The 27,918-nt window shown below is 46.9% G+C and overlaps 1 protein-coding gene across 3 annotated transcripts; it reads left to right on the top strand.

Annotated features, from left to right (window-relative positions):
- The first annotated feature begins 93 nt into the window (after positions 1 to 93).
- LOC109731497 (uncharacterized) lies at positions 94 to 2,994 on the top strand. 3 transcript variants are annotated; one of them, XM_020290674.3, is made up of 5 exons: positions 94 to 385; positions 478 to 666; positions 1,164 to 1,362; positions 2,330 to 2,524; positions 2,693 to 2,994. In XM_020290674.3, exons 1-5 carry the CDS (start codon positions 303 to 305, stop codon positions 2,825 to 2,827), a joined length of 801 nt encoding a protein of 266 aa, XP_020146263.1. In that variant the 5' UTR covers positions 94 to 302; the 3' UTR covers positions 2,828 to 2,994. The 3 variants fall into 3 exon arrangements, with proteins under 3 accessions (XP_020146263.1, XP_020146264.1, XP_020146261.1); XM_020290675.3 differs by having other exon boundaries at positions 1,159 to 1,362; XM_020290672.3 differs by having other exon boundaries at positions 95 to 385; positions 478 to 676; positions 1,159 to 1,362.
- The last annotated feature ends 24,924 nt before the right edge of the window (positions 2,995 to 27,918 follow it).

The following is a 27,918-nucleotide window of genomic DNA, read 5'->3' as shown; positions in this document are numbered from 1 at the left end:
GTAGATGCTCTTAACCTCTAGCTCCGCCCAAGTGGAAGGGTGATGACGATTTGGACGCCTCGTTAGGCCATCGACGGTTAGAAGAACCTCTGCAAGCCGGTGCACCGTCTTCCTACCAGGGACATATATTCGCGCTTCTGTAGGGACCTTTCCGTAATTACACCATCTCGCCGGTCACCGTCGGCCGTCCTCGTCGTGCTCTACCCAACGACGGGCGCCGCGTTCAACGAGCACACACGTCTTCCGACTACCTCCCGAACCCTTCGCCTTCTCCACCGAACCGAGCCCCGACGCCGACGGCCATGTGCATCGCGGCGTGGACATGGCAGGCTCACCCGGCGTACGGCCTGCTCCTCCTCTTCAACCGCGACGAGTACCACTCCAGGTGCGCCGCTCCCCCTCGTAGCCCAGATCCGCCCCCACCTCGTGTTCCAATCTCTCTACCCTTCTGACCGTGCGCGCGCGAATTATGTGAAGGCCGACGAGGCCAGCGCAGTGGTGGGCCGCCGCGGGGGAGGAGGGCGAGGAGATCCTCGGGGGCAGGGACGAGCTAGGCGGGGGCACGTGGCTGGGGTGCACGAAGGGAGGGAAGTTGGCCTTCCTGACCAACGTCCGGGAACCCAGCCCCCGGGATGGGGCGAGATCCAGAGGGGAGCTTCCCGTCAGGTATCTCCAGGTGCGACCTTCTCAAATTTGCTCTGTTTTCTCCGTACCTTCGGTAGTTGAACTTAAAACAACTTCTTGCATGATGTATCCTAAGATTTTGAGTAGTGTGTGATCCTGCTCTGCATATGCTCCAATGGAATAAGCCCTTCTTCGTGTGTCCACAACTCCAAAAGCAAAGTTAGTGTACCATAATTTGTATGTGTATACAAGATAATTCTATTATATAGCATGCCATAGTTGTGTCAAATGTTATCCTGGCATATGATGCTGATTCAACTTCATCTTTCAAATTCAAAATAGGAGGTTTGCCTCTGTTGACTGACCTCTTCAATTTGCAAGTGACCAGCCCATTCGACTTTGCTTACATATGAGAGGTCACTGCATTTTCTGCAGTCTCCCTCCGTCATACCTTTCAACCTCATTGACTAGTGTTTAAGGAATCCATGTTGTGTTCTTGACTATGTTTGTTTTACTGTGATATTTTTGATATAGGGCAGGCAGGGTCCATTGGAGTATGCAACTGAAATTGCAAAGGAAGCAGATCAGTACAATGGTTTTAATCTTGTATTGGCTGATGTGCATTCAGGAACCATGGTGTACATCTCTAATAAGCCAGGTGACGCTCCTGTGGTTCAAACAGTTTCTCCTGGGTGTCATGTGCTTTCTAATGCTGCTATTGACTCCCCTTGGCCAAAGGTACATGGAACAACTGTACTCATGACTAGGAGTGTGATTTTGTATGTTTTTCTGGATAATTCCTTGCTGCTACTACGCTCAAGTTATTGTTCTGCAAAAAAAAAAGGAAGTCAAGATGCTTGAGATTCAGGCACCTCGTGGAAGTTTCATGTGACCAAACTTGTCTGGCTTAAAACTTTAAAATTGCAATAGCCCAGTTTAATGCTCCATCTGTCGTTTATGTGAATCTGCCATTCATTTTTCAATTTGTGATGACAGGCTTTCTGGGCCAGATTTGTTGGTAGCTAAAGTTGAACAAAAAATTCCACTAATTTTTGGTTACTTTGTCCACGGATACTAACAAACTGGTCTGGTATGTTAAGAGTTCACAATTTTGCAGGTTAATTGTAATTTATGATAATCCAGAAAACTACCACTCCCTCCTATCCATATTAATTGTCGCTGACTTAGTACAACTTCAGTATTAATATGGATCGGAGGGAGCATTGGAAATGAACTTGTTTTTTTGTGTGCAATTGACCTTCACATATTCCAAGTCCGTTCTATTCTGTACAATCTGAAATTCTTGTGCGGCTGGGCAACTGGTCTAGATATGTATCTTTGCTTCCACTGAAGTTCATTTTGTTTTCTTAGAGAACACGTAAACAAGAGTTTGCCTTTGTCTGAAGAGGAACTGAATCTAATTGAGCGAATACTGTGGTCAATTAAAATCCACAGCTGTATTTAGTGGATTCTCTTTTATAGTTTTAGAATGCATACATACATGATACATATTTCTAAACACTATAAGTGCACTGTCTTGTGATAACCAGTTTTTATGCACCATTTCACATATACTGATAAATATACAAACGGACAAATTCTGAGGAAACCCAGAGTCTTATCTTCTGATTGCTTCAAGTCTAATTTTTCCCGAGCAAGAGTTGTGTACTAGTTTCACACATCGTCTTCTTTTCTCATCCTACAGGTGTTGCGCTTGGGACAGAGCTTCAACAGATTTCTTGCAGCACATGATGACGCAGAAGTCTCTTTGAAGCAGATGGTTGAAGAACTGATGACAGATACGGTCAAGGCTGACAGATCTGCGGTGCCTGACACTGGCGTGGATCCTGACTGGGAATACCAGTTGAGCTCTATATTCATCGACACAAAAAAGGGACAGGTAAATCTGTAAGATTGAGTAGTATCAAGATGTTGTTTCGCGCAAACAGCGCTTCACATGGATGGTGCAGATTGCTCGCACAAATGCCTGCCATGTAACAGATCGACTTTCTCGCTTTGGCAATTGTATTGAGCAAGGAGATACTGAAATATCTATCTGATTTTTCAGGCAAGATACGGGACACGAAGCATGGCTGCCATTGGGGTGAAACTGGATGGTGAGGTAACTTTCTACGAGAGGTCCTTGGCCAGCAGCTTGTGGAATGAGAATGTAGTACAGTTTGAAATGGATATGGCACAATAGCAAGACTTGCGAGGAACGTATATTGGGTGTGAGTGGCACAGGAAAACTGAGGGTGGTAGATACGATTGTACTCCTTCCGTCCCAAAATAAGTGACTCAACTTTGTACTAGTACAATGTATTAGTACGAAGTTGAGTCACTAATACTAGTACAAAGTTAAGTCACTCATTTTGGTGGTTGTGACTATTTTTTTAAGAGAAACTTCCGATCTATGCATCTTCCAGATCCGTAGACCACCTAACGACTCACGGAAGCGAGCCGAAGGCGCGCCGCCGTCATTGCCTCTTTCCTCGCCAAAGCCGGACAAAACTTGTTTTAGTAGACAGTCAGGAAGCTGTCGTGCTAAGGCTGCATAGGACCAACGCAGCAGAACAGCAACCGCCGTCTGCTACTTGTGAGCTGCGTTGGGATTTCTCCGAAGAGGAGAAAATGATGCAGTAAGTATTTCTCTCAGTTAAGAACCAAGGTTATCAATATAATAGGAGAACCACGCAACAACTCGTTAACAGTATCTAGATACAAAATAACAAATATTTGCAAGGAGTTGTCAATCCCTTGGCGGTTAATTGCAAAGATCAAATCTCGTAGTGATAGAAACATAAAATAAAATAAAGTAAATAAAAGAGCAGCAATATATTTTGGGATTTTAATATATGATTTAGATAGACCCGGGGTCATAGTTTTCACTAGAGGCTTCTCTCTTGAAGATAGCATACGGTGGGTAGACAAATTACCGTTGGGCAATTGATAAAAAAGCGAATAATTATGACGATATCTAAGGCAATGATCATGTATATAGTCATCACGTCCGAGACAAGTAGACCGACTCTTGCCTGCATCTACTACTATTATTTCACACATCGACTGCTATCTAGCATACATCTAGAGTATTAAGTTCATAAAGAACAGAGTAACGCCTTAAGCAAGATGACATGATGTAGACAAAGTAACTCAATTAATATGAATAAACCCCATCTCTTTATACTTAGTGGCAATGATACAAATACGTGTCATGTCTCTTTCTTGTCACTGTGATTGAGCACCGCAAGATCCAACCCATCACAAAGCACCTCTTCAAAGAAGACTCAAATAATATTCATATGTAATCTCATCATAAACTCACAATTCATCGGATCCCAACAAGCACACCGTAAAAAAATTACATCGAATAGATCTCCAAGAACATCAAGGAAACATTGTATTGAAGATCAAAGAGAGAAAAAACCATCTAGCTACTAGCTATGGACCCATAGGTCTATGGTAAACTACTCACGCATCATAGGAGGGGCAACAAGGTTGATGTAGTGCCCCTCTGTGGTTGATTCCCCCTCCGGCAGAGTGCCAGAAAAGGCCCCCAGATGGAATCTCTCGAGAACACGAACTTGCGGCAACGGAAAAAGGGTTTCGGATGGATCTCTATTGGTTTCCCGATTTTAGAGAATTTATAGAGCTGGAATTAGGTCAAACGGGGGAACGAGGGCCCCACAAGGCACCTAGCCCCCTTGGCCACGCCTTGGTGGCTTGTGGTCCACTCCTTCATCTTCTGGCCCTCTCCCGAAGCTTCCAGGGTCTCTTATATACAGAAAAAGATCATCAAAAAATTTCGTGGCAATTGGACTTGTTTGGTACCGATATTCTGGAAAACCAAAGACAAGCAAAAAACGACAACTGACACTAGACACTAAGTTAATAGGTTAGTCCCAAAAAATGATATATAATTGCATACAAGAATGATACTATAATAGCAATGGAACAATCAAAATTTATAGATACGTTGGAGATGTAGCAGCAGGCCAAACGCCTACTCCGGAAAAATCAGACAGTAAAAGAACTACAGGAAGAAAGAAAAAAATAGGGGGAATTTTGACAAAATTTGGATAAAACAACGAAAAGTGAAGCTTGATCTACTAGTTACACATCGAATCCATGGAGCAAGACCAATAAAATCTCACGAAATTCAACAAATAACAAGAGATTGGGTGAGGCTATTTTTGGTGGGGATTTCTAAATGAGGTAAGAAAAATAATCAAACAAGTCTAGAAAAGTGAGGGAGGGGGGCTTTAATTCGTGCTAATCTGACTCACTATACCAAATGATATGGGGGCAAACCGCAAGTGTGGCCCAATCTTCATGAATTGAAGGTGGATTGAGAAGAAAACACAAGGAACAAGTACAAATGAAGGGGGGGGGGTAAGAGGAAACACTAAATAGAACAAAATTCACACCAATTACTCTCAAACCCAAGGTTGATGCAAGAGTTCCATCTTAGATCCAAGAACAACAAGGAGAATGAAAGAAACAAAGGTTGTTCTGAAGGAAATATGCCCTAGAGGTAATAATAAAGTTGTTATTTTATATTTCCTTATTCATGATAAAGGTTTATTATTCATGCTAGAATTGTATTGATCGGAAACCTAAATACATGTGTGAATACATAAACAAATACAGTGTCCCTAGTATGCCTCTACTAGACTAGCTCGTTGATCAAAGATGGTTAAGGTTTCCTAACCATAGACATGTGTTGTCATTTGATAACGAGATCACATCATTAGGAGAATGATGTGATGGACAAGACCCATCCGTTAGCTTAGCATAATGACCGTTCAGTTTTATTGCTATTGCTTTCTTATGTCAAATACATATTCCTTGGACTATGAGATTATGCAACTCCCGGATACCGGAGGAATGCCTTGTGTGCTATCAAACGTCACAACGTAACTGGGTGATTATAAAGATGCTCTAAAGGTATTTCCGAAGGTGTTTGTTGAGTTGGCATAGATCGAGATTAGGATTTGTCACTCCAAGTATCGGAGAGGTATCTCTGGGCCCTCTCGGTAATACACATCATAAGCTTCCAAGCAAACGACTAAGGAGTTAGTCACGAGGTGATGTATTACAGAACGAGTAAAGAGACTTGCCGGTAACGAGATTGAACTAGGTATGAAGATACGGACGATCGAATCTCGGGCAAGTAACATACCGATGGACAAAAGGAATTACGTATGTTGTCATAACGGTTTGACCGATAAAGACCTTCATAGAATATGTAGGAGTCAATATGAGCATCCAGATTCCGCTATTGGTTATTGACCGGAGAGGTGTCTCGGTCATGTCTACATAGTTCTCGAACCCGTAGGGTCCGCACGCTTAACATTCGTTGACGATATAGTATTATGTGAGTTATGTGATTTGGTGACCGAATGTTGTTCGGAGTCCCAGATGAGATCACGGACATGACGAGGAGTCTCGAAATGGTCGAGAGGTAAAGTTGATATATAGGACTATGGTATTCGGACACCGGAAGTGTTCCGAAGGGTACCGGGTACATATCGGGTCACCGGAAGGGGTTCCGGGCACCCCCGGCAAAAGATATGGGCCTTATGGGCCAAGAGGGGAAACGCACCAGCCACTAGGGGCTGGTGCGCCCCCCATATGGGCCGAACAGGGGGAGAAGGAAAGAGGGGAAGGGAAAGGAAAGGGGGGGATTCGGCGTCCCCCCTTCCTTCCCTCCTCCCTCCTCTTTCCTTCCCCCTCCGGCAAATATGGCAGGGGGCGCGGCCAAGGGGAGACCCCAAGTAGGATTCGGCCTACTTGGGCGCCTCCTAGCAGCCTCCCCTCTCCCTCCCACCTATATATATATATGGGGGGGGGGCTAGCACACCCCAGACAATTGCCTAGCCGTGTGCGGTGCCCCCCTCCACCGTTTACTCCCCTGGTCATATTTTCGTAGTGCTTAGGCGAAGCCCTGCGGAGATCACTTCACCGTCACCACGCCGTCATGCTGACGGAACTCATCTACTACCTCGACGTCTTGCTGGATCAAGAAGGCGAGGGACGTCACCAAACTGAACATGTGCAGAACTCGGAGGTGTCGTACATTCGGTACTCGATCGGTGGATCGCGAAGAAAGTTCGACTACATCAACCGCGTTGTGAAACGCTTCCGCTTACGGTCTACGAGGGTACGTAGACACACACTCCCCCTCGTTGCTATGCATCTCCATAGATAGATTATTGCGTGTGCGTAGATTTTTTTCCATGCAACGATTCCCAACAGTGGCATCATGAGCCAGGTCAATGCGTAGATGATATGCACGAGTAGAACACAAAGAGTTGTGGGCGGTGATGGTCATACTGCTTACCACCAACGTCTTATTTTGATTCGGCGGTATTGTAAGATGAAGCAGCCCGGACCAACCTTACATGTCCACGTACATGACACCGGTTCCACCGACAAACATGCAACTAGTTTTGCATAAAGGTGGCTGGCGGGTGTCTGTTTCTCCTACTTTAGTTTAGTCGAATTTGACTGCGGCCGGTCCTTGAAGAAGGTTAAAACAGCAAACTTGATAACTCACCGTTGTGGTTTTTTCCGTAGGTAAGAACGGTTCTTGCTAGAAGCCCGTAACAACCATGTAAAACGTGCAACAACAAAGTAGAGGACGTCTAACTTGTTTTTGCAGGGCATGTTGTGATGTGATATGTGATACGTCTCCAACGTATCTATAATTTTTGATTGTTCCATGTTGTTATATTATCAATCTTGGATGTTTTATAATCATTTTATATCATTTTTTGGTACTAATCTATTGACATAGTGCCAAATGCTAGTTGCTGTTTTCTGCATGTTTTTTACATCGCAGGAAATCAATATCAGACCGAGTCCAAATGCAACAAAACTTCACGGAGATTTTTTTGGACCAGAAGGAACATAATGGACCCTGGCTGCGCCTGGGGGTGCCCCGGGGTGGGCACAACTCACCAGGGCGCGCCAGGAGGCCCAGGCGCGCCCTGGTGGGTTGTGCCCACCTCGGGTGCCCCCCGGACCGCCTCTTTGCTCAAAGAAATTCTCTCTTGCTTCACTTAAATTATTTTGAGAGAAAGAAAAATTATGCTCATGATCTTCACTTATATTTGTTTGAGCTTATGAAAAGCAACACATTAAAACTAGTCCCAAAGTGATAGATATCCAAGAAGGATATAATAAAAACTTTCATGAAGATCATTGGACAAAATAAACTTGATTCTTAGTAATGGTTTTGAGATATGATGATGTGATATGTGAGTTGTGTTGATGAGTAATTATGCTTTAGTAAGAATATAGGTGTTAAGGTTTGTGATTCCCTATGCAAGCACGAAAGTCAATAGTCATGCAATGAAATTATATCCAACTTGTGGTGCATTATTCGGTGTTAATTATGCTTAATGCTTGCTTATGAGATTATTCGTTTCTTGGTTGGTCGCTTCTCAATCTTTTGCTAGCCTTCATTTTGCACTAAGTATGATCTCTACTTGTGCATCCAAAATCCTTTAAACCAGTTTTGCCACATGAGTCCACTATATCTACCTATATGCGGTATTCTTTTGCCGTTCTAAGCAAATTTGCATGTGCCATCTATAATTTTCAAAATAAACTTCTCTTTTGTGTGTTTGTTTTGCTCGCGGAGCGGTGAGGGGTGGCTAATATTTTCCATGCTGGATGTGTTATTCTAACGATGAGTGTTTATTCACTTGTCATTATACGAGAGTAAGGCAAAGGTTTTAGGGATGCCCAGTCCCGAAATGAAAAAAAGAATTTACTTTATGTTGTCAAATAATAAATTCCTTGGAAAGTGTTGGTATGGAGGGCAACCGCGGATACGGCTAGCCATGGAAAGTGAAAGTATGGTGGAACAAGGAATAAACTTTATTTTCTGTTTGGGAACCGCCTATGATATATCTAGCATGGAAAGTGTTGGGAACTCTAAGTCGTTTTCGTCGGTGGGATGGATACACCTCCCAAAATGTTTTTATCTCTAAGTTTTTCGCTTTGAGCTCTGGCACCTCTACAAATCCCTACTTCCCTCTATGAAGGGCCTTTCTTTTACTTTATGCAATTTTTATTTTGAATTTGAGCCTCCATATTCTTTTATAAAAGCACCAACTAGGAGGCAATATGATCGTACTTGAGTATTGGGTGTAGCTAATATGCGGGTGTGTTTCATGAATGGATCAATGGTTGAGCATGATGGCCTAGGGATAACTTATTTTAGCGTTGATATTTTGAAAGACATGGTTGCTTGTTGATATGCTTGAGTATCTAAATTATCATGTCAAAACTAGACTATTGCTTTGAATCACATAAAAGTCCAAATGTCCATGCTATAAAGAAAAGAATATGATATGACATGTTAGGCAGCATTCCACATCAAAAATTCTGTTTTTATCACTTACCTACTCGAGGACGAGTAGGAGTTAAGCTTGGGGATGCTGATACGTCTCCAACGTATCTATAATTTTTTATTGTTCCATGCTGTTATATTATCAATCTTGGATGTTTTATAATCATTTTATATCATTTTTTGGGTACTAACCTATTGACATAGTGCCAAGTGCCAGTTGATGTTTTCTGCATGTTTTTTACATCGCAGGAAATCAATATCAGACTGAGTCCAAATGCAACGAAACTTCATGGAGATTTTTTTGGACCAAAAGGAACATAATGGGCCCTGGCTCCGCCTGGGGGTGCCCCGAGGAGGGCACAACCCACCAGGGCGCGCCAGGAGGCCCAGGCGCGCCCTGGTGGGTCATGCCCACCTCTGGTGCCCCCAGACCGCCTCTTTGCTCTATAAATACCCCAACATTTCCAAAACCCTAGTTGAGTCAACGAAATATTCATCCAGCTGCCGCAGAGTCCAGAACCACCAGACCAATCTAGACACCATCTCGAATGGGGTTCACCACCTCCATTGATGCCTCTCCGATGATGCGTGAGTAGTTCTTTGTAGACCTTCGGGTCCGTAGTTAGTAGCTAGATGGCTTCCTCTCTCTCGCTGAATTCTCAATACAATGGTCTCTTGGAGATCCATATGACGTAACTCTTTTGCGGCGTGTTTGTTGGGATCTGATGAACTTTGAGTTTATGATCAGTTATGTCTTTTTATATCCATGAAAGTATTTGAGTTTCTTTGATCTCTTTTATGCATGATTGCTTATAGCCTCGTATTTCTTCTCCGATATTTGGGTTTTGCTTGGCCAACTTGATCTATTTATCTTGCAATGGGAAGAGGTGCTTTGTAGTGGGTTTGATCTTACGGTGCTTGATCCCAGTGCCAGAAGGGGAACCGACACGTATGTATCGTTGCTACTAAGGATAAAACGATGGGGTCTATCTCTACATAGATAGATCTTGTCTACATCATGTCATCGTTCTTATTGCATTACTCCGTTTCTCCATGAACTTAATACACTAGATGCATGCTGGATAGCGGTTGATGTGTGGAGTAATAGTAGTAGATGCAGGCAGCAGTCGGTCTACTAATCTTGGACGTGATGCCTTTATAATGATCATTGCCTGGATATCGTCATGATTATTTGAAGTTCTATCAATTGCCCAACAGTAATTTGTTTACCCACCGTTTGCTATTTTTCTCGAGAGAAGCCACTAGTGAAACCTACGGCACCCGGGTCTCTTTCTCATATATTTGCTTTTGCGATCTACTTTTCGTTTGCATTTATTTTCAGATCTATTAAACTAAAAACACAAAAATACCTCGCTGCGTTTTATTCTTATTTATTTTATTTGGCGTTCGATCTATCAATCCGCTACAATTTTATCTCACGTCCGTTTGCCTATCTTGAGGCCGTAACCGAAAGGGATTGGCAACCCCTTTAACACATCGGGTAGGATTTGTTATCTATGTGCAGGGGCTATTTACGTTGTGTTGCTTGGTTCTCCTACTGGTTCGATAACCTTGGTTTCATATCCGAGGTAAATACCTACCGCCGCTGTGCTGCATCGTCCCTTCCTCTTTGGGGAAATACCGACGTAGCTTCAAGCGACATCAATATGGTCAAGACATGATGTGATATACGTTGTTGTATGAGATGATCATGTTTTTGTAAAGTTATCGGCAACCGGCAGGAGCCCATGGTTGTCTATTTATTGTATGAAATGCAAACGCCATGTAATTGCTCTACTTTATCACTATGCGTTAGCGATAGTTGTAGAAGCAATAGTTGGCAAGACTACCACGACGCAATGATGGAGATCAAGGTGTCAAACCGGTGACGATGGAGATCATGATGTTGCTTTGGAGATGGAGATCAAAAGCACAAGATGAGGATGGCTATATCATGTCACATATTTTGATTGCATGTGATGTTTATCTTTTATGCATCTTATTTTGCTTAGAACGATGGTAGCATTATAAGATGATCCCTTCACTAAATTTCAAGATAAAAGTGTTCTCCACGAGTATGCACCATTGCTAAAGTTCGTCGTTTCGAAGCACCACGTGATGATCGGGTGTGATAGACTCTATGTTCACATACAATGGGTGTAAGACAGTTTTGCACATGCAGAATACTTGGGTTAAACTTGATGAGCCTAGCATGTACGGACATGGTCTCGGGACACTGGAGACCGAAAGTTCGAACGTTAGTCATATAGTAGATATGATCAACATAGAGATGTTCACCATTGATGACTACCCCATCTCACGTGATGATCGGACATGGGTTAGTTGATTTCAATCATGTATCACTTAGATAACTTGAGGGATGTTTATTTAAGTGGGAGTTCATTAGTCCTGATAGTATTTGCATATCTATGTTGCAGATCAAGGGCCCGTGCTACCGTTCCCCTGGATTTTAATGCATTCCTAGAGAAAGCTAAGCTGAAAGATGATGGTAGAAACTACACGGACTGGGTCCATAACTTGAGGATTATCCTCATTGCTGCACAGAAGAATTATGTCCTTGATGCACCGCTAGGTGACAAGCCCCCTCCCGCTAATCTAGACGCTATGAACGCCTGGCAAACGTGGTCTGATGGCTACTCTATAGTTCAGTGTGCCATGCTTTACGGCTTAGAACCGGGACTTCAAAGACGTTTTGAACGTCATGGAGCATATGAGATGGTCCAAGAGTTGAAGTTAATATTTCAAGCAAATGCCCGGGTTGAGAGATATGAAGTCTCCAACAAGTTCTATAGCTGCAAGATGGAGGAGAGCAGTTCTGTCAGTGAACACAGACTCAAAATGTCTGGGTATTATAATCACTTGACTCAACTGGGAGTTGATCTTCCAGTGGATTGTGTCATTGACAGAGTTCTTCATTCACTGCCACCAAGCTACAAAGGCTTCGTGATGAACTATAATATGTAAGGGATGAACAAGACAATTCCCGAGTGAGGGAGTCCTGGATTAGGGGGTCCTCGGACAGCCGGACTATATCCTTTGGCCGGACTGTTGGACTATGAAGATACAAGATTGAAGACTTCGTCCCGTGTCCGGATGGGACTCTCCTTGGCATGGAAGGCAAGCTTGGCAATACGGATATGTAGATCTCCTCCCATGTAACCGACTCTGTGTAACCCTAGCCCCCTCCGGTGTCTATATAAACTGGAGGGTTTAGTCCGTAGGGCAACAACAATCATACCATAGGCTAGTTTCTAGGGTTTAGCCTCTTACGATCTCGTGGTAGATCAACTCTTGTAATACTCATATCATCAAGATCAATCAAGCAGGAAGTAGGGTATTACCTCCATCGAGAGAGCCCGAACCTGGGTAAACATTGTGTCCCCCGCCTCCTGTTACCATCCGCCTTAGACACACAGTTCAGGACCCCCTACCCGAGATCCGCCGGTTTTGACACCCACATTGGTGCTTTCATTGAGAGTTCCACTATGCCGTCACCATAAGGCTTGATGGCTCCTTCGATCATCGGCAACGATGCGATCCAGGGTGAGGTTTTCCTCCCCGGACATACTTCGTATTCGGCGGCTTTGCACTGCGGGCCAACTCGCTTGGCCATCTGGAGCAGATCGAAAGTTACGCCCCTGGCCATCAGGCCAGGTTTGGAAACTTGAACTATACTGCCGACATTCGCGGAGATTTGATCTTCGACGGATTCGAGCCCATGTCAGGTGCGCCGCACAATCACGACGAGCATGATTTAGCTCTGCCGTCGGACAGTGTTCGGGAGATCACACCTGCAACTACTCCGGCCCTCGATCCGGAAAAAATTGCGCCATCCGAGGACGGGTGGATGGACCCCGTCACGGAGGCCGCACACTCAGTGGCGATAGAGCCGAAAACTGACTTCACCTCCTACGAGACCCGTGTTGCCGAACTGTTGGATTTGTCCCCGGCCATGGGCTCCGAGCCGCCTGCGTCCGTGCCCGTCGAATCCGATTGGGCACCGATCATGGAGTTTACCTCCGTGGAAATCTTTCAGCACTCTCCTTTTGGCGACGTGTTAGACTCATTGAGGTCTCTCTCCTTGTCAGGAGACTCTTGGCCGAACTATGTCCGACTAGAATGGGATGCGGCGACGAAGAAATTCGCTCCCCACCCACCACCCACTTAGTAGCCACTGTCGACGATTTAACCGACATGCTCGACTTCGGATCCGAAGACATCGACGGTATGGATGACGATGTAGGAGACGAACAAGAACCACCGCCCACGGGGCGCTGGACTGCCACCTCATCGTATGACATATACATGGTGGACACCCCCAAAGAAGGCAATGGCGACAAGACGACGGAGGACAATCCCTCCAAGAAGCAACCCAAGCACCGACGTCAGCGGCGCCGCTCTAAGTCCCGCCATAGCAAAAGCAGCGATACCGGCACAAGAGACAATAACGCTCCAGATAGTGCCGAAGACGACGACAATCCCCTCCAGCCAGACCTTGGGCGGGAGGATAAACAAGCTAGCCCTCCGGAATAGGCAGCAAACGGAGAATCAGAGGATGACAATTACATGCCTCTCTCCGAAGACGAAGTGAGCCTCGGTGACGAAGAATTTGTCGTGCCTGAGGATCCCGTCGAGCAGGAGCGCTTCAAGCGCCGGCTTATAGCCACAGCAAACAGCCTGAAGAAAAAGCAACAACAGCTTCGAGCTGATCAAGATCTGCTAGAGGATAGATGGACTGAAGTCCTGGCAGCAGAGGAATACGAACTCGAGCGCCCAACCAAGAGTTACCCAAAGCGCAGGTTGCTACCTCAACTCGAGGAGGAAGCATTAAAACCTACATCACCAGCGTATGATGCGGCTGATCGGCCACCTCGTGGCCGAGACAGAGAGGCATATCAGCCCGAAGTCTAGCCCGCACCCCGCCACCATTCAAACAAAAATACCAAGGCCCGGGGCAACACACAGGACCTGCGAGACGTATTGGAAAACAAAACAAAACATGCAAGGCCGATCTACGGATCACGGGGTCGCGCCCCAACACGTGACGATGATCGTCACGCCGGATACACTAAAAGCAAATCCGGCCGGGCCGAACACAGCAGACAAGACTCGTATGAACTGCGTTGTGATATAGCCCGGCACTGAGGCGCCGCACACCCCTTATGCTTCACTGATGAAGTAATGGATCACGAATTCCCAGAGGGTTTTAAACCCGTAAACATTGAATCATACGATGGTAGAACAGATCCCGCGGTATGGATCGAGGATTTCCTCCTTCACATCCACATGGCTCGCGGTGATGATCTACATGCCATCAAGTACCTCCCACTTAAACTCAAAGGACCAGCTCGGCATTGGCTGAATAGCTTGCCTGCAGACTCCATTGGCAGTTGGGAGGATCTGGAAGATGCATTCCTTGACAACTTCCAGGGCACTTATGTGCGACCACCGGATGCTGATGACTTGAGCCATATAACTCAGCAACCAGGGGAATCGGCCAGGCAATTCTGGACCCGGTTCCTAACTAAGAAAAACCAAATTGTCGACTGTCCGGATGCAGAGGCCTTAGCGGCATTTAAGCATAACATCCGTGACGAGTGGCTCGCCCGGCACCTCGTCCAGGAGAAGCCGAAGTCTATGGCGGCCCTCACGACACTCATGACCCGCTTTTGCGCGGGTGAGGATAGCTGGCTGGCTCGCAGCAACAACACATCAACAAGTCATGGCAATTCAGATGCCAAAGATAGTAGCGGCAGACCACGCCGCCACAGACATAAGCGCCGCAACAACGGTGACAACGCCAAAGACACGGCAGTCAATGCCGGATTCAGTGGCTCTAAATCCGGTCAGCGAAAGAAGCCGTTCAAAAGAAGCAACCCGGGCCCGTCCAGTTTGGACCGCATACTCGATCGCTCGTGTCAAATTCATGACACCCCCGATAATCCAGCCAATCACACCAACAGAGAATGCTGGGTGTTCAAGCAGGCCGGCAAGTTAAATGCCAAAAACAAGGACAAGGGGCTGCATAGCGACGACGAGGAGGAGCCCCGGCCGCCGAACACAGGAGGACAAAAGAAATTTCCTCCCCAAGTGAAAACGGTGAATATGATATACGCAACCCATATTCCCAAAAGGGAACGGAAGCGTGCACTAAGGGATGTCTATGCGATGGAGCCAGTTGCCCCAAAATTCAACCCATGGTCTTCTGTTCCGATCACTTTCGATCGTAGGGACCACCCCACTAGTATCCGTCACGGCGGTTCTGCCGCATTGGTCCTTGACCCCATCATTGACGGATTTCACCTCACCCGAGTCCTTATGGACGGCGGCAGCAGCCTGAACCTGCTTTATCAGGATACAGTGCGCAAAATGGGAATAGACCCCTCGAGGATCAAGCCCACTACAACCACCTTTAAAGGTGTCATCCCAGGTGTAGAGGCCCGTTGCACAGGCTCAATCACACTGGAAGTGGTCTTCGGATCTCTGGACAACTTCGGAAGCGAGGAGTTAATCTTCGATATCGTCCCGTTCCGCAGTGGCTATCACGCACTGCTCGGACGAACCGCATTTGCCAGATTCAATGCGGTACCGCATTATGCATACCTCAAGCTCAAAATGCCAGTACCTCGTGGGGTTATAACAGTCAATGGAAACACAGAACGCTCGCTCCGCACGGAGGAGCACACTGCGGCCCTCGCAGCAGAGGCACAAAGTAGCTTTTTAAGGCAAACCGCCAATTCGGCGATAAAGCCCCCGGACACCTTCAAGCGAGTCCGGAGTAACCTGCAGCAGGATCGCCTGGCACGTTCAGAGCTCGCCTAGCAATTCGGCCTCCGTCCTAGTCCCGGTCAAGCGACGAAATATGTGCCGCGCGTACATAATTACGCACTAAAAATACTATGGGCATAGGCGGAGGCACGGCCAGGACACGTCCCACAATGCGGTTCAACCGCCCCAGGGGCTATATACCTTTATCATTTTCTCTCTTTCAGGACCTTACTCTCTGGAAGCCCTTTCCGGTAGTCTGATTGCCGGACGCATTACGGGAAGGAAACACCAAGGAGGCAAGAAGCCAAGACGTACAAGGGAATCCCCACGTGGTCTCTAATAACGATCGAAATACCTGTTTTAAATACCTATACGCAGCTTGCCCTTGGACAGGACATGTCAAATAGTCCTATTTTTTGCTTCTTGCACTACTTGTATCAGTACGCTTCGACGTATACTTTAATAACAATGCATAGCGTTAGTCTATTATTGCATTACCCTTCCCTTTTTTCCTTGTCTGTTTATTTACGACAAATTGCACCCGTACATTCTGGTACGACCAGTACGCCAGGGGCTTCAGTATACCCCATAATACGGCATGAGAAGTCCGAACACTTTCGATAGTGCGGCTCCCCAAACTTATAACATTATATGCATCAGCTCCGAATCATGTCTTGGGTCAATAGTTGGGTTTGCCCGGCTCCCATGTTTTGCTACCTTACGTTCCGCAATATCGGCTAAGGTAGCGCTGGGAGAACTACTGCGATTGTGTCCCGGTTCTTCCGGACGAGCACCTCGGTAGAGAAAGCCGAAAACTGACTGTCATGATAAGGCGAGAGCTGGTCGCTGTTCGAGAGGTCTCAAGTCCTTAAAGACTTTTTCCGCTTCGGGCGAGGAGTCGGCCTTGCCCGACTTCGGCGTATATAGCGCCCCAAATTCGGCCTTCCGAATACTAGGGGCTTCGCCAAAATTTAAAATTGTAGATTTCTATGGCTAAGTGAGAGTGATAAAGCCTTATAGTCCGATTGCCTGGTTTGTTGTGCTGAACACCTCCCTCGAAGGACCCAAAATTGGGATAAAGAGTGCTCAGGTTTATCCCGAACACCTCAGTACTAGTTACATGGGGGCAGAAGCCGACGACTGGCCAACTCTCAGATTTTATAAACGGCCGCACAGAAGGTAATATTTTAAATTCACAAGCGTTGCATAGCGCAAATGAACTCGTTTCATATTACAGGATCACATGAGTACATTCATTCGAATATTACATCCTTAGCACATTCCTCCGCCACAAGGCGAGAACCCTTCAGGAGGCGATGCTCCTTGCCTTCCGGCGACCCCTCCTTCACCAGCTTCGCCCAGTGCACCTTTGCCCGGGCAAAAGCCCTGCGCGCACCCTCGATGCAGACGGACCGCTTTATGACTTCAAGCCGTGGGCAGGCATTCACAAGCCGCCTCACCAGGCCGAAGTAGCTATTAGGCAGGGGATCGCCAGGCCACATCCGGACTATAAGACCCTTCATGGCCTGTTCAACCGCCTTGTGGAGCTCGACCAGTTGCTTCAGCTGGTCGCTCAAGGGCATGGGGTGTTCGGTCCCAGTATACTGAGACCAGAACAACTTCTCCGTCGAGCTCCCCTCCTCGGCCCGGTAGAACTCCGCGGCATCCGACACACTGCGGGGTAGATTTGCGAACGCTCCTGGAGAGCTCCGAACTCGGGTAAGTAAAAGGAAATTTTCTTTCACATGCTTGCTTTGCATAATGAATGCCTTACCCGCCGCTATCTTCTTAACCACCTCAATTTCCTGGAGGGCCTTTTGGGCTTCGACCTTGGCATGTTGTGCGCTTTCGAGGGCCTTCGCAAGCTCGGACCCTTGCGTCTTAGAGCCACGCTCCAAGGACTCATGCTTTTGGACGAGGGCCTGGAGCTCTTGCTGCACCTCGCCTACTCGGGCCTCTTGTTTCTCTCGCTCGATGCGCTCCTTGGCCGCCTTGTCCTCGGCCTCGGACAACGCCTTCTTCAGGGTCGCCACTTCGGTCGTGGCCCCTAGCAAAATTCATGACGATCCGATGATCTAAGCAACCACTCTTGTTTTTTCTCATCAATATATAGACGGGGTATCACTTACCTTTGTTCTCTTCGAGCTGCCTCTTGGTAAGGCCGAGCTCTTCCTTGGACTGCTCAAGGTCCCGCTTCTGTGCGGCGACCTCCGCAGTATGTGCGGCAGCGGCGAGCAGTGAAGCCTGCATATGCACATAGACATATTATGATTAGACTCCTGCGATTATTATTTGATCCTCTATTCGGCTTTTCTTCGCGAACGCCAAACAGAGCATCAGGGGCTACTGTCTATGCCGTAATATTTTCTTATAATTTGATTACTTACCTCAAAGCCTGTTAGGAGGCTGGCACAGGCTTCAGTCAGTCCGCTTTTGGCGGACTGAACCTTGTTGACCACCGCACTCATGATAGTACGGTGCTCTTCATCAATGGAAGCGCCGCGAAGCACTTCCAGCAAGTTGTCCGATGCCTCTGGATGGACAGAGGTCATCGGTACAGACGGCTCGCCCCCCTTAGCGAGGGGTCGCCTGACAGAGTCCTGAACCACTGGAGGTTCCGGCACAGTATTCGGCTGGGGGCCGAGCTTGCTGCCCCCGCCATTGGAGCCCTTGGGAGTCTTGTTCCCCATGCGCCTAGTGTCCGGGATGTCGCCATGGGGCGCCTCCAAGACTATCTCCCCTTGAGCTACTACCCTTCGAGACAACACCTCGGCATCGTCCGTAGGGCGGTGGGAGGTGGCGGTCGGGAGCGAATCGCTATTCATCGCCAACGGGTCCAAAGACCCATCCGAAGAGGATACTTCAATATGGGCCTTGGAGGGACTGCATGATCATGTTCGGCATGATAAGGAGCAATAAAATGAAACATACCAAAACTATTATGGTATCCGGATACTTACGACTTCGCCAGGGGCTTGTCCCTGGGCAACCACTCCTCTTCGCTGAAGGCGGCGGTGGTGGAGTTGTCCGGAAGGAGGGTTCTTCCCTTCTTGGACCCTTCGGCCGCCTCGGACGGGGCGGCCTTCCTTTTCTTGTCTCCCCCGGCTGGGGGGGGGGGGACTTTCCTCTTCCTCCTCCTCGTTTTCGTGGGAGGAGTGCGCCTCGGTGCTCTCGGATGATGAGTCCGATATCACCTTGCGCCGGAGACCCTTCCTGGTCCCCGTGGCCTTCTTCTTAGCCTTCTTCTCCGGCACCTCGTAAGGTGCCGGAACCAGCATCTCCGTTAGGAGAGCATCTGCTGGATCTTCGGGCAGGGGAGCTGGACAATCGATCTGCTCCGCTGTCGCTACCCAGTCCTGTTAAAAAAGGTGTAACGCCCCGAGACCGACGCTCCAGACGGCTTCCATGTTTTTAGTTACCGTTCTGTGTATTTATTTGTTTGTTGCATTCATCATCGCATTGCATCCGCATGTTTTCATAAAATTTGCATCCGCTCATAGTTGCCGCGTCCCCCCTTGCTTTCGTTGACCATTTCGAGACCAACCACACTTGCAACGTTGCTCCTTGTTTTCTCTCTTGTCTTCTCCGGGGCCTTTTGTCAGACACTTTGTCTTTGTCGACCCCTCTCAGACCACCCCTTGCGCGCGTCCGAAAATTGTCCCGAACCCGACCCGGGTTGTTGTTACAGATGGGTCCGGATCATCCCCTAACATCCCTAAATCATCATCGGTTTCTCGTTGGACTCTCCTACCCTATTTTTTTCAGGCCATCCGATTAAGATCGGAGGGACCAAATACCCCTATCCAAAATTCACTTGTTATATAAAGACTAACCCTAAAACCTAGGGACCTTGTCCCATCCACCCGTCGTCGCCGCCGCCACTCCACCAAATTCTCCTCGGGATCCATCCCCAATCAGCCTAGCTACCTTCCTCCAACCCGCACCCGCAGGCATCCAACCAGCGCCCGAGCCCGAGCTCCTTCGGTCGGAGCCACCAAGAGATCCCTGCTGCCCCGACCGAGAGCGAGCTTCTCCCGTTTGCTCCTCTCTCCATGGCGCCGTCGCCGCTGGCGAACCCAGCCACCCCGAGCGCCGCCCTCATGCTCGAGCTCCTCCAGGAACCCGTCGCCCCTTCCCCTCTTCTTCTCCTCCTTCCCTCCTCTCTCTGGTTCACTCCCTCGGTTCTCATGCCTCTCCTCTGTGTTCCAGGAGCTGCCACGGTTGCCCGCAGCTCCGTCGCTGCCGGGAACGAGTCCCTCCGCCCCGGATCTGGCGCCTGCCTCGTCTCGGACCTCACCTGCGGCTCCACCGCCCCGTCAGTTCCCGTAGCCACCGCCGCCTCGCCAGCGCCGCTCGCCTCCGCCCGTCAAGCTTCTGCGTCGCCGCGCCAAGTCCCCTGCATTGTAGTGCCACCTGCATCGAGCGGGACAAACCCCGTGTTGACCCCGCGCCTCGCCCGTTCCAGTCGCGCCGCCCCTTGTCTCCCTTGCTCCGGATCGAATGCCAAGCCGCCACCGTCCCCGCGACTTCCCTGCCGCCAAGTCCACGCTGCGGCCTCTGCTTCCTCTTCACCGAGCAGGAGCTTTGCTCGTCCCGCGCACCTGGAGATCGAGCGCCGCTCGCATCCCGTTGACCATGCACTCGCTCGGTCTGCCTCCAAACCGCCCCTTGGGCCAGATCCACCGACCGGCCTCGAGGCCCGATGTGAGCAGCTCCCCAGCGTCCTGGGCCAGATCTCAGTTTCGGCCCGTATAGTGTTTTTTCCCTGCGTGCGATTTTAGCTATTATCCAGAGTTTGCAGATTTACAGAAAAACCCTCAACATCATGCATATAATAATTCCAGAACCATGCATCATATTAAAATGTTTTCAACATGTAAAGTGCTTAGGATTTCATCTAGTTTCATAATCTGCTATTTTCATCCATGTTTAAAATGTTTAACTTGCTGTTTGTTTAAATTTGCATAAATGCCATGTTAAAATGTTTTATTTCATAAGTAATTAACCGTAGCTCCGAATTTAACAAACTTTATATGTAAATGGGGTAGAAAAATGCCTAGTTTAACATGGTGCACTTTATTTTTCTGTTTAACAACTCTAAAATAGGGTTTAGGGCAGAACAGTACCAAATCTAAAATATGGACATGAGGATTTTCCGGAATTGTTGTTTGTTGTTCCGGCCTCATTTAAACTTGCCTAAATAGTTAGTTTATTTATGCTTCACCCTCTTGCCATGTTTAACAACATTTAATATTGATGAGTACCATAAACGAGAGCGAACTAAATGATTGAATGTGGTGTTTCATCAATATGCAACGAGTTGCATATTGAGCTCCACTTAATTTGTAGTATTGTTTGTGCATTTTGCTATGCCATGCCTCATAAAATCGGACATGCATCACACTTGATTGTGCATCATGCCATGTTTATGTGGTGGTTGTTTACTATGTTGTTTGTTTCTTTCCGGGTTGCTTCTCTCGTTAGCTTCGGTTTCGTTCCGGAGTTGTGAGGATTCGTTCGACTATATCCGTTTGTCTTCTTCATGGACTCGTTCTTCTTCCTAGCGGGATTTCAGGCAAGATGACCATACCCTCGAACTCACTTCTATCTTTGCTGCTAGTTGTTCGCTCTATTGCTATGCCGTGCTACCTACCACTTGCTATATCATGCCTCCCATATTGCCATGTCAAGCCTCTAACCCACCTTTCCTAGCAAACCGTTGTTGGCTATGTTTCTGCTTTTGCCCAGCCCCTCTTATAGCGTTGTTAGTTGCAGGTGAAGATGAAGTTGGTTCCATGTTGGAACATGTTTATGTTGGGGTATCACAATATCTCTTATTTTAATTAATGCATCTATATACTTGGTAAAGGGTGGAAGGCTCGGCCTTATGCCTGGTGTTTTGTTCCACTCTTGCCGCCCTAGTTTCCGTCATACCGGTGTTATGTTCCTTGATTTTGCGTTCCTTACGCGGTTGGGTGATTTATGGGACCCCCTTGACAGTTCGCTTTGAATAAAACTCCTCCAGCAAGGCCCAACCTTGGTTTTAACATTTGCCACCTAAGCCTTTTTCCCTTGGGTTCTGCAGACTCAAGGGTCATATTTATTTAACCCCCCGGGCCAGTGCTCCTCCGAGTGTTGGTCCAAACTAGAGCCCTTTGCAGCGCCACCTTGGGGAAACTTGAGGCCTGGTTTTAGTTGTACGGACTGCTCATCCGGTGTGCCCTGAGAACGAGATATGTGCAGCTCCTATCGGGATTTGTCGGCACATTCAGGTGGTCTTGCTGGACTTGTTTTACCATTGTCAAAATGTCTTGTAACCGGGATTCCGAGTCTGATCGGGTCTTCCTGGGAGAAGGAATATCCTTCGTTGACCGTGAGAGCTTGTGATGGGCTAAGTTGGGACATCCCTGTAGGGTATAAACTTTCGAGAGCCGTGCCCGCGGTTATGTGGCAGATGGGAATTTGTTAATATCCGATTGTAGAGAACTTGACACTTGACTTAATTAAAATACATCGACCGCGTGTGTAGCCGTGATGGTCTCTTTTCGGCGGAGTCCGGGAAGTGAACACGGTTCTTGGGTTATGTTTGAACGTAAGTAGTTTCAGGATCACTTCTTGATCACTTCTAGCTTCTCGACCGTTGCGTTGCTTCTCTTCTCGCTCTCATTTGCGTATGTTAGCCACCATATATGCTTAGTGCTTGCTGCAGCTCCACCTCACTACCCTTTCCTACCCATAAGCTTAAATAGTCTTGATCTCGCGGGTGTGAGATTGTTGAGTCCTCATGACTCACAAATTCTACCAAAACAGTTGCAGGTGCCGATGAGACCAGTGCAGGTGACGCAACCGAACTCAAGTGGGAGTTCGAGGAGGACCTTTGATCGTTTCTATGTCTCGTTTCCTGTTGATCAGTAGTGGAGCCCAGTTGGGATGATCGGGGACCTAGCATTTGGGGTTATCTTCTTTTTATTTGGATTTGACCGTAGTCGGTCTATGTGTGTATCTTGAATGATGTATGAATTTATTTATGTATTGTGTGAAGTGGCGATTGTAAGCCAACTCTCTTTATCCCATCCTTGTTCATTACATGGGATTGTGTGAAGATGACCCTTCTTGCGACAAAACCTACAATGCGGTTATGCCTCTAAGTCGTGCCTCGACACGTGAGAGATATAGCCGCATCGTGGGCGTTACAAGTTGGTAATCAGAGCCATCCCTGACTTAGGAGCCCCCTGCTTGATCGAACCGCTGACGTTGTTGAGTCTAGAAAAAAATGTTTTGTGTCTTAGGATTATATATATCGGATAGTAGGATTCTTTTTACTCCTCAGTCCCTTCGTCGCTCTGGTGAGGCCCCCTGACGTAGAAGTTTTGACTTTCCTCTCCTCAAATTTCACTAAGTTTTTTAGGATCACGCGGGTATCTTGGAATCGTTCCGATGGTTTTGTGACGAGAACATTGTTCTTGGTGCCTCCTGACATTTAGGGGTTGTGGCAGTGTCCCGGGGAGTTGAGCTCCGAGGTGTTGTCGTCACAGTTTTATCGTTGCAGTTGTGGAATACCTGAGTTTCGCCGACATCGAAAATCTCTTTTATGCAGTTGTTGGTGAGATCACCTCGATGCCACCCAGTACTGGGGCGGGAGTTCGGGAGTATTTCCATAGCTCGTATAATGGATGCTTTTCGAAGGTTGAGGTACACGATTTCCTGAGTTTTCTTGGTTATGTGTTGACGGATGGATACAGCTGGATCTAGGGATTGTTAGTTTGGGTGAGATATATTGCGTCCCCTGTATCCCCAACACCAGATTGCATAACCAGAAAGTTTCGGGAGTTTATAAGTGGGAATTCAAGTAGCTCCTAGGATATCTTTCCGACAGATGCATGATATTAGATTGGGGTTCGACCTCTAGTGGTCCGCCTATCCACGGTTGGTTTTACAATGGTCTCGTAGTGTCTTAAAGAGTCCTTGGCTATGCCGACTCGGGGACGCTTCGTATGTCATGTGCACTGCCTTGTACATGATGGTGCTGTACGATCGAGCCCGTGTGGGCCCCACCACGAAAACTTTGGACGAAATCTCTATCATATGTTTGTTCCGGCTTATTCTGCAAGCCAATCCTTTGTTTTGTTTTGTTTTGTGGTATTCGAGTTGCTTCAATGCCAAGTGTTGATTCCATACCTTATTCTAAGCGGTGTTCTCATACTTCTATGTGGTTGCTAATCCTTTCGATCATCGAGGTTGTCATATTAATTCTTTTCAACCGGCGTGCTTCTCTTCAAGTGGATCCGATCATTTCAACATTCACAAGATCACCTCTCAGTTTTTCCCAACGTTGTTTGTTTCATCCATCCCAAATTGTCTTTGTTTTCCCGCCCTCCCACCCTTTTTCTTCAAGGACTAAGATTTCTTAACCAAGTATCCTTTTTATTGATGGGAAGTCTCTCCATCCTTTTTTCAATCAATGTTCTGATCCGATGATTTCCCATGAAGATACTAACGAAGCTTCAAGTTCATCATCCTTCGTTGTTATTTCTTCTCCGGTGGATTCAATTCAAGCTTTCAGTGTTGATCATATTCCTTTCCCCGCTTCAATGCTTTCTCATACCGGTGCACCTCTCAATCATTCACCTCTCACTATTTTCATTGGTTCCGGAGTGTACAAGATATCTCAGAAGATTCACATTTCCATTCCCAATCCGTTCAAGCTATCTCGAGGTTGTTATCTCTTTTGAGCCATTTAATTCGACCGGCGCAATCTTTCTTTTAAATCATTCCAACGGTGTTTCTTTTGAGTGGGCCCTAACCCACAGGTCTTTTCCCAGGATCTTACCTGACTCTTCTAATTTTCCTGGAGCTTCTAAAATTCTTTTCAAAGTTTGACGTAAGAATGGGTTATCATCAGTCATATGTCTTTCTCCAAGATCTTTCAAATTCTTTTCATCGTTGGTTCAACCTTTCTAATTTTCATTCCGGAGTGCCTAAAAATTCATGGTGGTGTTTCTCGTCATCATTCTCAACATTTGAAGAACGAAGAAGAATTTCTCTTGAATCTTGGTCCGTTCTCTTGAAGATTCATGGTTCTAACTTGTTGCCATCCTCTCAAATTGTTTCCAATCGCGCAATTCTTTTCTTACCCATCCGGAGCATTTCATGAGTTGTTTTCATTTCTTGATCATCCAAAGGCCATCATTTCAGAAGATTTCTTTGTTCTATGTTTTCAGCTTCGTTCTCCAATTATTCTAAATTGATGTCTCCTCGTTCATCTCCATATTCTCCCGGTGCATCGTTCAAGTATCCTCTAGTCAGCTCGTGATCTATTTGTTCTCATGTATCTAAATTCCCTCGAGTATTTTCGCGTGTTCTTTAATTCTTATGGTGTTTTGTCCTCTTTTCTTCAATTATTTTCAATTCTCGCGGTGGTTCGTTCAAGATTTCTCTTCCTTCATTATCATACCAATTTATTCGTTGTTTCAATCCTACCGGTGGTTCGATGAAGACCTTCCCAAGTTTGCGCAATATCTATCTTAATCCTTTCTACGAGAATAAGTAGTATGCAAAATCCGTTGCTTGTCATCAATCTAAATTGGTGAAGGCTAAGCATAATGTAATTCTTATTCTTGTTTCATCCAAGTGATTAATTCCTTATTCCGGAGATTCATCAAAATTCTTGATCTCATTTGTTCATTTTTCTTTCCGGAGCTCCAAGTTATTTCAATTATATCATTTCAAAGCTTCATCTAATCATTGCAAGGCTTCTCCCGGAGTTCTTTTCAACTTTCCCTTTCGTTTGATCATTCTTTTATTATTGGAGTTCTTCATGGAGGATCAACATGGTGGCTCATCAAGGATTCCTTTCATTCTTCAATTGTTCTTCAAGAATTCTCTCGAAGTTATGATCCGCCAAGCTATACTCAAAGATAAACATGGTGTTCTACACATGTTTTGTTTTGAGGAGTTCAAGCATTCTTCATCTTGCATTCCGAAGTGCAATTCTCTCTATCTTATCTTTCGAGATGGTGTTATATCATTCTTGACAATCCCCCTTCATGGTTCATGATTCACAAGTTGTCCGGAATGACATATTTTAAAACCATCAATTTCAATTCGTTCACGAGATCTTTTCAATCCTTTAATCTCTTTGTTGGAGTTATCTTGTGTCATATTTCACCTAAAGCCTTCCCTAAGGAATGTTGCTATTATGGTGCTTATCAATGATCCAAGTTTTCTCCTATCCTCTTGGTGAAAGAAGTTTTTCATCTCGTTGGTGTTATCAATTATATTAGTTGTTTCCGTAGTGGCAGAATTTCGCCTCTATCTTGAGAAGTTTTCCATAAGCCCACTACAAGCTTGTTCGTTTCGTTGTTGGTTTTCCAACTACTCCGTTCTTACCTCCATGGAAGGGTGTTTTCCAAGCGCATTTGTGGCAGAAGTTGGCATTTTCATCTCCATTCTTTTATTCCAATGTTCTATCTTCTATTATTTCTTCCGGAGGCATGGTGATGTTGCTCTCTTCGCTCATCATCTCGAATTGTGAGGATTGTGTTCTTTTCTTACTTATCCATTTAACCGGAGTGTTGTGTCTACCATTCCTCTTTTAACCGGACTCTCATCCAAGTGCTTTCATTTTGCCAAGTTCATATTCTATCCCTTCCATTTTCCAACCGGAGCGTTATCGTAATTGATCCTTATCGTTCCTTGTACATCTCGTTTCAACCGGAGTGCTTGCATGTACTTCTCGTCCATTGTTCTCGTCATTCATAGCTTTGCAAACTCCAAGGTTCACATGGTGTTCCTTGTTTCTCTTTTCTACCGGTGTGCTTTCATATTCCTTTTGATCTGTTAAGCTCTTGTTTCATATTCTTCAACCTACAAAGGTTCTCACAATGTTCCTTGTTCCTCTTTGATAACAGAGTGTTTTCAATCTCGTTCATCTCCCTTGTATTCTCTCTTTTCGTTCGTTCAATCTCTCAAGGTTCGTGGTTTCACTCGTTTGTCAAAGAAGCAACTTAGCTTTACCTCTTCTCTTCCTCTTCCGCTTTTCTCCAGTGCCGTCCTTAGATCTCGGGGTGAGATCCTCTTGTAGTGGTGGAGTGTTGTAACGCCCCGAGACCGACGCTCCAGACGGCTTCCATGTTTTTTTCGTTATCGTTGTGTGTATTTATTTGTTTGTTGCATTCATCATCGCATTGCATCCGCATGTTTTCATAAAATTTGCATCCGTTCATAGTTGCCGCGTCCCCCTTGCTTTCGTTGACCGTTTCGAGACCAACCATACTTGCAACGTTGCTCCTCGTTTTCTCTCTTGTCTTCTCCGGGGCCTTTTGTCAGACACTTTGTCTCTGTCGACCCCACTCAGACCACCCCTCGCACGCGTCCGAAAATTGTCCCGAACCCGACCCGGGTTGTTGTTACCGATGGGTTCGGATCATCCCCTAACATCCCTAAATCATCATCGGTTTCTCGTTGGACTCTCCTACCCTATTTTTTTCAGGCCATCCGATTAAGATCGGAGGGACCAAATACCCCTATCCAAAATTCACTTTTTATATAAAGACTAACCCTAAAACCTAGGGACCTTGTCCCATCAACCCGTCGCCGCCGCCGCCACTCCACCAAATTCTCCTCGGGATCCATCCCCAATCAGCCTAGCTACCTTCCTCCAACCCGCACCCGCAGGCATCCAACCAGCGCCCGAGCCCGAGCTCCTTCGGTCGGAGCCACCAAGAGATCCCTGCTGCCCCGACCGAGAGCGAGCTTCTCCCGTTTGCTCCTCTCTCCATGGCGCCGCCGCCGCTGGCGAACCCAGCCACCCCGAGCGCCGCCCTCATGCTCGAGCTCCTCCAGGAACCCGTCGCCCCTTCCCCTCTTCTTCTCCTCCTTCCCTCCTCTCTCTGGTTCACTCCCTCGGTTCTCATGCCTCTCCCTCTGTATTCCAGGAGCTGCCATGGTTGCCCGCAGCTCCGTCGCCGCCGGGAACGAGTCCCTCCGCCCCGGATCTGGCGCCTGCCTCGTCTCGGACCTCACCTGCGGCTCCACCACCCCTTCAGTTCCCGGAGCCACCGCCGCCTCGCCAGCGCCGCTCGCCTCCGCCCGTCAAGCTTCTGCATCGCCGCGCGAAGTCCCCTGCATCGCAGTGCCACCTG

The sequence above is a fragment of the Aegilops tauschii genome, chromosome 2 (genome assembly GCF_002575655.3).
Source record: "Aegilops tauschii subsp. strangulata cultivar AL8/78 chromosome 2, Aet v6.0, whole genome shotgun sequence".
Classification (NCBI taxonomy): Eukaryota; Viridiplantae; Streptophyta; class Magnoliopsida; order Poales; family Poaceae; genus Aegilops; species Aegilops tauschii.
Note: the sequence above shows the minus strand (reverse complement) of the source record. Positions and strands in the feature narration are given on the sequence as shown.

What these genes read in the sequence shown, in the direction of transcription:
- LOC109731497 (XM_020290672.3), top strand. Translation starts at nt 303, where the DNA reads ATGTGCATCGCGGCGTGGACATGGCAGGCTCACCCGGCGTACGGCCTG. An exon ending in CGCGACGAGTACCACTCCAG is followed by an intron (nt 386 to 477) that starts GTGCGCCGCTCC and finishes AATTATGTGAAG; the next exon opens with GCCGACGAGGCCAGCGCAGT. An exon ending in TTGACTCCCCTTGGCCAAAG is followed by an intron (nt 1,363 to 2,329) that starts GTACATGGAACA and finishes CTCATCCTACAG; the next exon opens with GTGTTGCGCTTGGGACAGAG.